General features: G+C 44.3%; 1 protein-coding gene across 1 annotated transcript; it reads right to left on the reverse strand.

Annotated features, from left to right (window-relative positions):
* Positions 1-176: 176 nt before the first annotated feature.
* Positions 177-14373, reverse strand: ankrd28b (ankyrin repeat domain 28b). Its single transcript, XM_083679535.1, has 28 exons — positions 14218-14373; positions 9739-9822; positions 9082-9160; positions 8764-8834; positions 8458-8658; positions 8021-8108; positions 7638-7780; positions 7099-7311; positions 6834-6912; positions 6591-6705; positions 6217-6299; positions 5923-5986; positions 5721-5789; positions 5398-5538; positions 5097-5208; positions 4935-4961; positions 4728-4802; positions 4383-4584; positions 4120-4207; positions 3907-4024; positions 3442-3661; positions 3225-3312; positions 3033-3116; positions 2675-2820; positions 2476-2558; positions 2204-2286; positions 1896-1987; positions 177-1664 (listed from the first exon to the last, which is right to left on the reverse strand). Exons 1-28 carry the CDS (start codon positions 14242-14244, stop codon positions 1381-1383), a joined length of 3159 nt encoding a protein of 1052 aa, XP_083535661.1. The 5' UTR covers positions 14245-14373; the 3' UTR covers positions 177-1380.
* Positions 14374-15257: the final 884 nt, after the last annotated feature.

The following is a 15257-nucleotide window of genomic DNA, read 5'->3' on the forward strand; positions in this document are numbered from 1 at the left end:
CTCATTTCTTTATTTTATTACTCATAAAATATACAGCAATCTCAGGTACTGAAAGAATTCATGGGAGAATCGAATTCACAGTCACTATTTCATATGTACATGCTAGTTTCATCCTTTTTGAAGAAAAAGGACAGAAACAAGTGAACCCCCTGTTCCATTTTGTTGAAGCCAGCAAATGTATTGTACATATTTCCAGTTAAAATGATTTTCAAAAAGAGACAAAAACAGGGAGTTCTGAACAAGCAATCACATAAAGGATTGAGTGGTTTCATTTTTTGAAGTTAAAGCAAGCAAAACCTGTCAAAATACATTGATTAGTATAAGACCAAGACAAAAATTATATATTTTCAACAGAAGAAAATCAAATGCTGTCCTACCATTGGTTTACAGTGTTTCTCCGTTCAAAGCAAGGCATGCTCAGCCTCATATGCCTCAGTATAGTATCAGTGCTTTTCACAAACGTTGTAGTACTTAGTGTGCATCATTGTTTTACTCATACAGCTGCCCCTAAACTCCTACCTCCCCTCAGTAACTAATGAAGGCACAAAATGATGATGTCATAAATAGAACAGAAGAAAGAATACATGAATAATTTACTTCTAAAAGACTAAACGGCAATGGAAATTTTAATACACAAAAGCTATATTCATCAACTTAAAAGTCCTGCTGCTCACATATTCAAAATCTTTTCAATTACCCATGTCAGCAAATACTATGATTTGGGGGTAAGGAGTTTAAGACATGAATGAGTTTATTAAAATTTGGTTCATAAAAAATAAATGATTTCCCGCCCCCTCCCCATCCCCCCAAAATCAGTTACAGACTTTTGAGGCTTAGTGCGATCTGACCATCTTAGTGTGCGAAAACATCAGTCTCGTGAAACTCCTCATGAAAAGATTAGATTAATGAAACCTGGCTCCTTGTTTCCCCAATCACCCAAAAACGCTCAATCCCATTTATTCAGTCAAAACAGGTTCAAATACTTCCACATCTTTTGGTCCCTGTCTGTTTTGCTGTCAGTGAAGTGCTACTATCTCTCTACTACAGGTTATTGCCGTATAAGGTCGCTGTTCTTCGCCCTATACGCCGTACAGTTTCTAGTTGAGGACCTTGTGGGGTCAGTAAAGCAGCAGTTACTCTGAAGTCCAGTATCTGCTGGAAGGACACCTGGTGCTGGATGAGGTCGGGATGAGTGTGGGCCAGCCTGCTGCACCTCCCCTCCTCTCTCTGTCTGTCTGTGGGACTCTTAAGGCTCCTGTGTGGGCTGTCTCGGCTCCTGCCCTCCCAAGCTGGCTGCGGTGATTTAAGACACGGTGTGTTGTGTGTATGCGTTTGTGGCCTCTCCCCACGTTGCTGCCTCCTCCTCCCCTGGGCCTGCTCTCAGTATGTCTCTGAGTCAGAGTCGTTGAGCTCCTCGTCTTTGTAGAAACCATCATGGCGGCCGATGTTGTTGAAGCTGCAATAGGAGCTGTGCTCGCTGCGGAGCACGGGCAGGCTGTCGAAGGTGACGCTCTTGGAGGGGCTGGTGGTGTAGTGGTTAATGGCACTGAAGGGGAGGCTGGGCGCCGGGGTGCATGGGGACACAGGCATCATGGTGGCCAGGATAAGGGCCAGGCAGTCAGCCACATCTTTGTTTGGGGCGCAGGCCAAGGCAGGCGTGTAACCTGGAGGAACAGCAGCAGGTTGGTACTAAGTCTACTAAGTAGATTGGGACTAATGCTGGCACAGTATGTGCTTGTCAGCATCACTATTTAGAATGATGCCTTTTGTGATGTGGCTGACATTACGCCAAAGTGGACAGTGCAATGTGTTGGTAACAAGTATTGCAAGAAATAATTACAACCTGGCAATAAAATCATTGTGGGTCATAATAGTGTTAGCATCAAGGATCTTACCATTTTCATCCACTGCAAGGACACTAGCACCCTTTGCTAGCAGCTCCTGCACGACCACAGTCAGCCCATTTCGGGCTGCCACGTGTAGGGGCCTGAGGGGAAAATATGTTAGATCGGCTAGTGAGTGAATCAACACTGTAGGATTGTCTTCTTCACAAGAACCAACATTTGAGAATAGCTGCAATGCTGCTTCTTTCTGTAAAGAATCTCAAGATGGTGGAGCTAGGAGTACCTGATCAGACAACACACCCACACACTACCAGAGGCTGATACAGCGGGGGACATACATGCAGTTCAATCACACTTACGTCTGCAAGGCTGCATTAGTCGAGTTGATGAGGTTCCTGTCTGTAATCTTCTCCAATATCAACAAGGCACTGGTTTCATGCCCCTTCAAAAATCAAAGTTGGTTTAATTAAAAAACAGATGCTCAAAACAGCAGATTAACGTCATAGAACTAAGCATCACCACATGTGTGAGCAGTATGTGTAAGTATATACACCAGAGTATATCCACTTGTGACAGGGAGGGGTGAAAGCGAACTGCTCAATTGAACAGATCCAAATCTGGAGATACGCACCTTACTGCAGGCCAGATGAAGAGCAGTGTTCTTGACTGCATCCTGCAGTGTGAGGTCAGCTTTTGCACTGCTCACCAACAGCTCTGCGAGGGAGAGAAAACAAGATGAAGTCTCCTACATACAAAAAAAAACAAAAAAAACACACAAAAAAGACTTTTCAAATGTTCAACAGTCAGCTGGTCAGGTGGAGGGTCCATACCGACAGCGTTGGTCTGGCCGTTCTCGGCGGCCATCATGAGAGGGGTCTTCCCTGTGGCGTCCGTGCTGTTGACCTGGGCATTATGGCCCAGCAGCAGCTGCAGACACTCCACGTGGTCAGTGAAGGCAGCAGCGTGGAGGGGGGTCCTGGGGAGGGCAAACACAGGGAACGGTTCCAATAATGACATCATCTCTTGAATGATGTACCACAATAGGCTCTGCTTGTCTAACCCTACACAGTGTAGGAAGTAGAGGAGAGTTCAGATCCAGACCCTGATTGTATCATCTATCGTCAAAGCTATAGATGAAATGATCCCAACATGACTCAAGAACTGTTGTGTGCTGTCCAGTAGTAGTACCTGTTCTTAGTGTCTGTGGTATTGACAATGGCAGGACCCAGAGTGTCTATCAGCATCTCAGCAGCACCTTCATTATCATTAATCCTGGAGAAGAGGACAGAGATGCTTAGCATTCACTCCAACATCACCATGCGTAAGTAGGTACACACGCAGACACAGCAATCTTCCATGTGAAGGCAGTAGAGTTCTTACACAGCACAGTGGAGGGGGCTGAAGGAGTTGCCCTCCGTCTTTTGGAAAACTTCCTGTTCAAGCAGCACCTCCACACACGTGTCATGGCCTAGAGGAGGGGGGGGGAAGAGAATTCCAGTGAAACCCACGCAGGCCAACAGACTACCATGTACACTAAACACAATGGAAGAAGACTAGTAGAACCTTCTAGGCTGAGGTCAGACCGGAGTCTCATTACCGTTGTAGCAGGCCCAGTGTAGAGGGGTGTAGCCCTGGTTGTCTGTGATGACGGGAAGCGTCTCCACTGATTGGGCAGCGTGTAGGAGCCCGCCCAACACCCCGATGTGTCCACACGCTGCTGCCAGGTGAACAGGGGTGCGGCCCTTACAGTCCCGCACCAGGAAGCTGGCGTTGTGCTGCAGAAGGGCCTCCACACATTCCTCATGCCCTGTCACCGCCTGGGGGGGGGGGAGACAAAGGGACAAAGGTCAGCTCACTATAGTGCTGAACACACACCACCTGTGGATAACTGCTTTCAGGAGACTTCATACAACTGTATATTATGTAGGCTACAGGTTTGTATAACAATTAATACTAGATACTAGATCCCATACCAAAGTCACTCCCAGTTGTTTTGTGGCCCCATACCTGTGTGTGTGTGTGTGTGTGTGTGTGTGTGTGAAAAGTGAGACCTCCTCCTTACCCCTCTGTGTAAAGCTGTCCTGCCCCACTTGTCTTTGGCTTCTACGTTGGCTCCCTTATTGAGCAGAGAGTAAACACAGTCTGTGTGTCCACTCAGCACTGACAGCATCAGAGGGGTTCTGAGGACAGGAGACCATATATAAGAAGACTGATAATAAAAGTAGAATTTCTCAATTGACATTTATTTTTTATTTTTATTAAACCCATCACTTACTGTCCATTCCCATCCTGAATGTCAACGGCACTCTGAAGGTCAGCATTTCCAATCAGCAGACGCAAACACTCTGAATGACCGTTTGTGGCTAGTGGAATAAATAAGAGGAAACATAAGAATGTGTGTGTGAAATGTGTGTGTGAAACGTCATATGAACAGACAACATGTTCTGGAACACTAAGGCAGATACACACATGATCAAACCAAAGACGTTGGACTCCTATCCCTGTAAACCTCCCATGTGCCACCTCTTATTTGTGTACCTGCAGCATGGATGGGTGTCCTCTTCAGGGTGAAGTCTTTGACCAGGATGGAGGCTCCCTGGTTGATGAGAACGTCCACACACTCCACATGGCCCTTGAAGGCAGCCAGGTCTAGAGGCGTTCGCCCCTGACCGTTCCTCACGTCTAGATCGAGCAGGGACTGCACCAGGACCTCCATAGCATGGTGGTGGCCGTGGTATGCCTGAACACAAAGCACAGCCTTCATCAGTTCAAGTCCTGACAACGACTCGACTAATCTCTTCACCCATATAGACAAACAGTCAAGTTAACATCCAAAAAAACAATTCCATGTAGAGAGATGCGTTAAGAGTAGGTATTACTCACAGCTAGGTGTAGGGGGCTGATAGGGGCTCGAACATCAGAGTCATTCAGGATGTCTGTCCCTGAGGTTTCCATCAGCTGGGGAGGAAAAAGAGTCACTTTTTTTTTTATTCACTGCCCTCTCTGTACATCAAAAATAGCCTTGAAGGTCCTTATACAAGCAAAATACAATAAATGTGAGGAAAAGTTGGCATCCACTTCTGCACTTACCACATCTAGAGGTGTTTCACTTGCAATCTGAAAAAGAGTCCAGTAATGAAAACCATGTACCGACACGTTAAAACTAATTGAACACTTGATAAACCAACTGAAGTGTGATACACTTGTTCATGGATATGTAGGGCCACTGGGCCAGTAGCCTGTGGTTCTCACCAGCTCCAGACATAGGCGGTGTCCGTATGCGGAGGCATAATGCACTGCGTTGTAGCCCTGATTGTCCCGGATCCCTGGGTTAGCATCGTTTCGCAGCAAGTATTCCAGGCACCTGAGGGTCAAGCCAAGAGTTCACACATGCGACAAAGACTGAAAAACACATGCATCAAAAATCATGTAAACTAAAAACACATCGATATAGCAAATATGTGGATGTTGACTTTTGTCGCACGTTTGCACAGAAAACCACACACCAGACAATATACTGTCAGGACAACTAACAGTTTAATGTGAGACTTACTTTCCGTCTGTGTCGGAGGCAGCGGCGTAGTGGAGAGGAGTACAGCCCCTCTTGTCCAGGTCGTTCACGCTGGCCCCTGACCCCACCAGAGCAAACAGGCACTGGTAGTTACAGTTTGCAGCAGCATAATGCAGAGGGGTCCTGGAGAGACACGCACACACACACGCACACATTCTTAACCTCTTGATATCATGTGCAGCTTCTTTCTGGACTGAGATTTTGATGAGAAAAAGCTCAACACTGGTTATGTTTTGTGCGTTTGGCATTGCGCTGATTCCCATAGAAATTAAGATTAGATGGGTTAAAAGGTTCATGCCACAGACCTTCCAAAGCTGTCCTTTCTGTTGAAATCTGCACCGGTGTTGAGCAGAAGATTGAGACACTCCAGATTCCTAAACAATAAAGACATATCATTGGAAAAGTTAGACCTATAAGAGTTTGAATGTGTGTTCGTAGTGCTGTTTTTTCCAGATCATTATATATAAAGACAGAAGAGAGGATGTTACGTTGGACTACTCCACTCACCCTCCAGCTGCTGCAGCATGTAAACAGGTCCTTCCAAAATCATCGGGGGTGTCTATATCAAAGCCTGCATCAAATGAGAGGATTATGAGCGCTACATGACCCACCTAGCCAGGGGTTCACAGAGGCTACAGTCATCTATCATTAAACACCCTCAGAATGTTAGACAAAGACCATCTCAAAATCCTCTTGAATTGTGTTCTATAATTTGGTTGCAGCGTGCATTTTCTCACCTCACTGAAAGATATGGGGTATAAATGACTGTAAAAGGTAAAGCAAGCTGTTCCAAGCACTCACCTGATGACAGGAGCTTGCGGCAGCAGTCGGAGAAACCACTGAGAGCAGCCAGATGCAGCGGGAACATCCCATGAACTCCTCGCCTGCAACAAATCATTATGGTGAAACACGGTTAGTATTCCAGCATCATCAAAACATCGACCCACCTGCATGTTGCAATTCCGCGTTGTTAATCAACCATTAAGGCCCATTAACATGAGTGAAACAGACGCTTGCACATTACTTGATGCTTGACTGCACTCGGGAATTCCATCAATTGAGGGGTTGTGGTGTCTGATTCCCCCTAGGTAATTGAACAGTCTGCATGTTGCGGTGTTGCTGAGACAGGCTGGAAACAGGGTGGGGGGACGGGGGGACGGGGGGGGGTCACTCACTTAGCTGTGTCAGCTCCGTTAGCGATGAGTGTGTTGATGAGGAGCTCGTGTCCGTATCGAGCTGCGATGTGCAGGGGTGTGTTTCCATTCTTATCTTCACAGTCGATCTCAGCACCTACAAAGACGCCAATCAAACACTCTGGATTCACACAGGAACACCCCAAAAACACAATGTTCCACAGCAAGACTCAACATACAGTATACCTGAAATGTCTATACAATCGCAGCTTGGTAATAACTCACCATTCTGGATGACAGCTTGAGATCTGGAGAACCTTCCGTGGATGGCCGTCATGTGGAGAGGAGTCTTTCCATCTTTACTCTGAAGTGTGAGAGAGAAATACAGACATTAGTGTTTCATATCTATCTATCTGTTGAAGGGGGATGTTCAGTGGTGATATAACTGAGGTTTTGTGGAGTGTGGGGGTGTGTGTGTGTGTAGTGGTGCAACCATTCTGTAGTGCATCTGTGTGGCCGTACGGCATGGTTACATGCCGTCGTAGCTCACCTTGATGTTGACGTCAGCCCCATTGCCCACCAGGAGCTCTAGACAGAGGGCCCCGTGGCGCGAGGCGGCGGTGAAGTGGAGCGGGGCGAAGCCCTTCTCGTTAACGTGGTTGACGTTAGCGCCACATTCAATGAGCTCATTGACCACCACGTCCTGCCCGTTGTAGCAGGCCACATGCAGAGGGGTGTTACCGTAGCCATTGGGCTCGTTGATCTGGAGAACAGAGAGAGAGAGAGAGAGAGAACCTATAAAACACCCTGTTCACAATGGAGTCACACAAAATCAACCCCAGTCTGAGCTGCGACCTCTATTCGTTCCCTTCTCCACATGCCTTAGTTACTAAAAAAAATATATATCTTGACGAAAACAGGGTGTGTTGGAGAATGATTACCTACTAAGGCTTAGTAGGTAATCATTCTCCAACACACCCTGTTTTCGTCAAGATATATTTTTTTTTCCCCCTAACTAGGTCACATGTCATTCAGCATTGCGACTACAGTTGAATGAGGGGTCGGAGTGGAGTGTGGGGCTGGACTCACATCCACTCCCAGGTCCAGGAGGTATTTTACTACACTGATCATTCCACTGGAGGCAGCGGCGTGGAGTGGGGTGTAGGCCTTCTTGTCTTTGCAGGCCACCTCAGCTCCGTGTGATGCCAAGAGTTTCACCACCTCAATATGCCCTGCAGACAGAACAGAGAAAGAGAGAGGGTGATCACTGGTTACACTGGCACACAGCGCTAGAAACATGACTACCATACACTCCACCTGCAGAAAACAGCACACCAGCATACAGGCCAACATTGTATTATTCTTATACAATAAACCAGACCAATGGTTATATAGCTAGTCTGCATAGTGTACACAAACGCACTAGACCATACATTCATATGAGGAGGTGGTGAATACGGCGCATTCATTACCCATATAAGCTGCCCAGTGGATGGCCCGGCGGTCCTTCTTGTCAAAGGCGTTAATGTTAGCTCCTCTGGAGAGCAGCAGCCTCACCATCTGACAGGCAGCAGGAGAGACAAGGGCTGAGGATGAAGAAACCAGGGGCAACAGCCTCCTATACACCTTTAATCCTGATGTGCTGCTGCTTTAAATCAACCCTCCCACAAACTCAATTATATAACCACCGTGAAAAAGGCAACCGAAATACACTCAGTGTATCCGTTAAAAAAAGCCCACTCAACAATACAGGAAACTGTTCAAATGCATAATCGCCAAAACATTTAACTATCACTATCACATGATGATTTGAATGTGTGTATGAGCTGGCCTACTGTATACACAGTCTGTATTGTAACCTGTAGTAGAGGCAGTGGAGTGCAGAAAGAGTTCTAAGGGCCATGCTTACCTCCAGGTGCCCGCTGAAGGCTGCATGGTGCAGCGCTGTTCGGCCGGCTCGGTCTGACACGTTCACATTGCTAAGCAGAGGGACCAATGCCTCCGCACAGCGGACAGCCTTGTTAGCTGCGGCGATGTGAAGGGGCGTCTGCCAGTTTTTGTCCCGTGCGTTCACATCAGCAGAATGCTTCAGCAAGACCTGGACAGCCTCCTACAGAATGACAGTGTGAAGTTGTCATTTAAAGTTGTGATAAAGTGTGCACTGTACTGCAGCAGACGAAACGTGTGTGTTAGTTGAAGGTATAAATGTATGTACCTCACTGCAGGAGGCCACAGCGCGATGTAGAGGGGTGAGCCACTTGTTGTCTTTGGCATTTACTCTGGCTCCTAGAGGAGAGGAACATAGACTATTAGCACTGAGGTTGGGCCTGTTTCATGAGTCACAACACTTGATTATGCAACCTCACAAAAGAGTGGGAGCACATCTAGCCTCTTGTGGAGGGCTATTCTGGGACATGGACATTCAGAAAACAGCAACAGTTCTCAAATGTCAACCTAATGGTACACAGTTCTTTATTCAGGCAAAATTCAATGCATAGATCTGCCCATTATTGAACAGGAACAATAACTTCACCTGAAAGAATCAGCAGCTCTATAATTTCTGCATCTCCAAGATAGGCTGCAGCATGCAATGGAGTGCGCTTCTCATTGTCCTGTGGAAAGTGCAAAGTGTACCATTTGAATAATAAAGAGTTTCATGTTAGCTGTTTAGAAAGACTACGCATCTCATTGAAATACTGATAAAAAGGTATTATGGCTTGCTGACATGAGCTTGCAGTCAGACATTTATGGCAAAACATACTTTAAATTCAACATTTTGTAAGATATTGTGAAAGTGGGCTTAAAAAGTACAAAGCACATAACTTAAACAGACTACAGACATTTAAACAAGTCTTATTTTGCCACAAACACAGTCAGCCCCAACCAATAAGACTGAGGAATACAATAAAATAAGTAGAAACAGATCAGCACTACTGGGAAACAACTACTGAACAGATGGCAGTGGGTTTCTGCTCATACTAAAACATTAGTGCCTGGCATCAAATTGCACTCTCTGTAAAGGAACCAAGATCAAATGCAATGCAAAACAAAAATGAGTGCAAACTGACTTGAAATAACACTTGGTTAGGGCTGTTTAAGGACACTACTGCGTATTCAAAAGGGGATCGGGGGGGGGGGGGGGGTCTTGAATCCTAGAGGAATAATAAGAGGAAGCAGATGGGATGATTACCTGCACATTCACATCCTCTTTCTTAAATATGATTGAGCGCACTTCATCTGGGTCCACGTTGAATATAGCTTTCAGCAGAGCAGGCTGAAAGAGAGGAGAGACAGAGAGACTAAATTAATTTTGATAAGTGTCTCTAAAGGTTGCGAGGGGAAAAGAAAGATCAAAGACTAAGGCCTAGGTAAATTAAAACCTAGATAGGCAGTAAGCCCTGTACACTCTCTTACCCTGGAGGACAACATTCACTGTGCAAACTAAGGCAGGAAAGCTGGAGGGCTTTCAACTAAAACCTCACTGTAGGCAAACCTGTCGTCCTCTCACCTTTCATTTGGAACAGTTTGCAGAAACTCCAGAGAGAAAAGAGGTGTTATGATCCTTTACCTCAATAACCACAATACACACACGACTCATTTGTCCGAAAACCAGAGTTCCAAAATGTCCAAAATAACTCTTCTACTAAACTACAAAGAGAAAGCTGCAACTTCGCCAAGTAACAGGTTTATGATCAATTTAAAGATTCCCCTGAAGGAGAGAGACAATCAAACACACAAAGAGGATGTCAGCTCCTGGCCCCCCGGGGTTGATTATGAAAAATGATAGAAAACGGCCTTGATTTACAGCGAACAATAAAACGGTTATCAACGAGCCCCTTCTATGTCTCTGTGTATCGGCTAGTCTCTGGCCAGTTCTCAGGGAGACACAGAGCTCACCTTACATTATCAGACCTCAGAAGCCATGTGCTACTACGGGACCTCCTAACTACACTGTGGAGAAAGCTCAATTCTTATTGCTCAGAGTGAGTAGTAGGCCTAGCCTACACCCAGCAGTATTCAGTATTCAGAGATATCCTCATCAGATCTTCAGCTACACTAGTTCCACAGATCATACATGGCAGAGGGTGGGAAAGTCTCAAGGTGCACAAACAATTGGATGATTGCAAAAGTTCTCCCTCAGTTAGTGAAGACATGCCATTCTTGTACAGTGATCTCTGGAGGTAGCGAGCTAGTGTATTTGACATGCTCCTCCCACCACATCACAACTTATTTTTTTAAGGGGGACTATATCACATTTCCTGTCCTCACTTCCCCCCTCATGCAGTAGGCCTACTCAACAAATACCCTCAGTGTCAGGGTGGTAAACTACAAACATCTCAACAATGGAAAATGCGTAATAGACTTTCACTGAAATAAGGCATTGGAGCATGCCGGATTCCTGTCAAAATCACTAAGACTGAGGAGTTGGAACAGTATCACATATAGGCTATCAGTATTGTGCTCACCCGTTATGGTGGAGACACCTCTGATAACGCACCATTGAGCTCCTGTGTATCACTGCAATACCTGTCTGATCCATAACAATAAAATAGAGGGCTGAGCCTCTGATCATTTAGCTGTACTCCACTGCAAACAAGAGGAGACTGGCATGGATGAGGAGAACTCTGCGGGCAGGGGATCCCTTCCAGAGGCTCTGACTGCCTGCCCATGAAAGAGCCAGATGGAACATTCTTGCCTTGCCACAAAACTTTTAACTCTTTAATGACCTCATCCATGTTGCCTACAAGTAAACAGATAATTTCCATAGGCATCAAAAGCAAGCCAGCTCGTTACATTCGATAAGGTTTCATCTGGGCCTAGATGACAGTGTCCAATCTCAAAAAGCATGCTGCTTTTGATCAGCTGAACATTTCTATAGTAGAGACTAGAGAGCTTGTATGGGCACAAAGAAATGCTATGCACCACCCATTGTTTTACTGTAAGCCTGCATTTTGAATGGGTAAATTGACAACCAGCTTTGTGCTACACCCTGCATTTGAACGTTTTGGCACTGCCTCTCCCTGCCTTCATTCATTCATTTGCTATTGAAATAGATGCACTGATCAGGTCTTGTTTGTCTCATGCAGACAGTCACATAAACGTGTTAACCACCCAGGATGTGTTCCTCGGGGCTCCATATCTCACTAAACACAAGCCTAACTAATTAAGCTAATGCACTCCTCCTGCTGTATCAGCAGCCCTCTGTAGTGCCTTATGGGACTTAACCCTATGATCAACTGCTTCTTTTCCCCATGTGAATAAATAGGCCAACAGGAAAAGAGAGGCAAACACCTAGGTTTTGCCCACCTGACAAGCATACTGTAGTTTGTCTTTTGTCATAACAATAACCTTCCAATACCAATTTGCCACAAAAAAAACTTGAACTCCAGAACCTAGGCTACTTCATGGCTTGAAAGCTATAGAATTCTGTCATGCTACTTGCCATTTTCACTACACTGGCTGATTTCTCAACAAAAGAGAACAGTGAGATCTCTGAGCAAACACAAACATAGGCTAGTAGAGTGCAGATTCAATGCCAACAATTTCAAATGTGATGCAAGAGCTACTGATAAATACGCAATGGAAAAGACTGCCATCTAGGGATCTAAACAACAGCCAATAACAGAGGGCCTTTAATGTCCTCTCTCTCATAAGAATGGCTGAATATAAGTCCATTCAGACAGTCCCCTCGTTCTGTTATCAAAATGGACATGAATATCTGCAGGGTACAATTGAGGTTAGACTCATTGGAAGCAAATTCATTGTAACAAGTGAGCACTTGTGCTGCAATAATGCTTCATTTAAAGGATCTCTGTACTCTCTCACAGAGAAAGGCAAAGAGACAAAGCTACATTTTGTTATTTGAGGTCTACTTCTGCTCCAGTGTATGAGATTTTCTATGCCTCTCAAGCAGCACGACTGTGCACCTCCTCCTCATACAATCCAGCCTAGTTAATACCATCACCATGGAGACAGCTCTTTGGCAACTCCTGAGCCTCTCTCATTGGAGTCTGGGCACACAATCATTCATGCACACAAACACAATGAGGGACACATGCACATACATATGTTGCAAGCATTGCACACACACAATGTGCTTACAACAAAGACTAGCATGCGCCTATTGCTAAAGTGATCAACAGAAGGGCAAGCTATTCAGGTCTTCATAAGTAAGAGTGGCATACACGCTTCCCCGCAGAGGAGCTTTTAGTTATTCATTCATGAGTAAAGCAATCACAATATCACACACATTCACTTTCACCTAGGCCAAATCTTACTGTTACTAATCAATGGGAAACAGGCTTTGCCTTTTGATAACCACTGGCTTCTCAAAAAAGAGAAATAGTAGGCTATTGGCATTGAATGAGCAACATAATGTCTGTAGGCTTTATGACCACTATTGCTTCCGTTTGCCACTAATCCCAGAACATTTTGGAGAGCAGTCTTCAGATAAAGAATAAATCCTCCTTGGAATCCATACAGTAGGAGAATGCCAGTAGACTAAAGTGTACTTGTGTATTACCAAAATAAAAAAATAAAAAACTGAGCACAAATATGTTTCAGTGCATCCTCAGGTGCTATGCATAACCAATAATAGATTGATTCGACATCTCCACCCAAGACATAGCCTACTAGTGCAGCTGGAGTAACAATAACCATTTCTGAGACACAATGTCCCTTGCATGATAGCATGACTGGACTGGGAAACAATGTAAGGAAACACTTTCAGTTTAGAAAAGGGAACAGCATTACAATGGGTGAGGGTAGGTGAAACAATGCATAGCGGTTCTGGGGCTCAATTCTGCCAGCTCACGCATTGAACAAAAATTCGGACAGAATGATGACCTGAAACGATGGCTTGCTTTTATTCGTGGCTACAGTCGCTATTCTTCCACCAGTTACCTAACTAGCAAGCTAACTTAGCTGCCAACATAGCAAGTTCATAAACTATTAAGATAGTATTGACATGACCAAATCTGGATTATTGTATGTACACATATACGTATGAATATGCATATAAATTGAGTTTAGTGTAAGCTACTAGCTATGGCTCACGATTCTCTACCTTATATTAGTTAGCTGTCTGTGGCTACATGCAGTAAGCAGGGGTCAGTCTAAATGCTGAAATGGAATTAAATGTTACCGTTATGGAATAATGTTAAAACACTGTCAAACTAAGTTTCATGATAATAAAATACATTTAATTTCTATGGGGGACATCAAAACAGTAAGAACATTTATTAAAGATACATCTATACCCCCTATACGTATTAATGATAATATAATGGAACGTTTCCTACAATAAACGTTTTCGTTCCCGGGAGCAGGGGTCTGACTAATGCCTAGAATATAAACGTCCATGGCGCGTTCCATGTAATGAATAATATGGCTTCAGACGTAAATGTACTTTTCATGCATGTTATGATTGATCAGAACCTTCAAATATCAAAGGAAAATAATTAATGAATGGGAATCTTCCGTTAATGAATGATTCACAATGTTCCACAACTGCATAGTTCCAATCCATTCCAGCAATTAGACTGATCCATAGCAGCAGTTAAGCAAAGCCATCTTTCTGGTAGTGGCTAGTAGCACAGCAGCACATTCCGTTGTTGAGATCGCATTGAGCTAGCTAAAGGCTAATGCTAGCTTTTGAATGATCACTTACCTGGTCTCGGATTTTGAGAACCACCATATTGCTAACGTTTTACTTTTTCTCATACAGAACTACTAAATTATGTTCGTCGTGCTCTGAATATTTGAGGGTTTGGCCCAACACTCCCGCTGGTTAGTTGCCAGTTCCTATGAGGCCTATGTTTTCAACCTGATCGACATGAAGGGATAAACTCCAAAACATTACCGCCACTGTCAATGACCTCCCAGATAGAAGCAATTTCATAGGCTAAAGAACGGCTGGAATCAAGTAACAGGTTTAGCGGTTGGTCGCTCACTGACAGCTCTGTCACCGAGTTGCAGCCTGTACAGACCACAGCGCACAAGCGCACCCCAAAATAAATTGATAACGATATAAGTTATCGCATACTCTATGCACAAGATGTGTTTATGATAAATAGATGATAAAAGCAGTCTCTCGCTAGATACAAACATAGTAAAACATAGGCCTACTCACGTTCTGCGGAAGAAAACTAAATAAGGTTACATTACTTAACAAAGTAATAAATACCAACTGAATGTTTTGTCTCTGTACATTGGATACAGTCAGCGCTTGTATATTGTTAAAATATCAAGTACCTGTTGTGATAAAAATGGTCAAATAGGCATTACTGCAATTCAATATATTAGTATAACTACTACTACTAGGACCTCAAGATACCATGTTCCTTTTGTATTTGTATCTAATTATTTACATTTTGTTTCAATTTCAGCAATCCATAATGACCGCATCGTATTGGGCCAAATGGTGCCAGAGAGAAATATCTTTGCTCTCACAATGAATGCAACAAAATTCAGACACTAGAGGGCGATAAAGTTACGGAATTAAGACGCTTTCTCGTCAGAGCAAACATTATTGTGTGCATGCAGTGTCCTAGTAAATTGTTGCATGTCAACAAAGATGCAGGTGATAGTCAGATGCTGAAACTATCAGCAGACTATCAATAGGGGACTATCCAAATAAAGTGGGACTTTATTTCCTACTGTTTAAGATGTAATACACTCTTAGAAAAAACTGTTAGCTACACTCTTAGA

This window comes from Argentina silus (assembly GCF_951799395.1).
Source record: "Argentina silus genome assembly, chromosome: 10".
NCBI classification, from domain to species: Eukaryota; Metazoa; Chordata; class Actinopteri; order Argentiniformes; family Argentinidae; genus Argentina; species Argentina silus.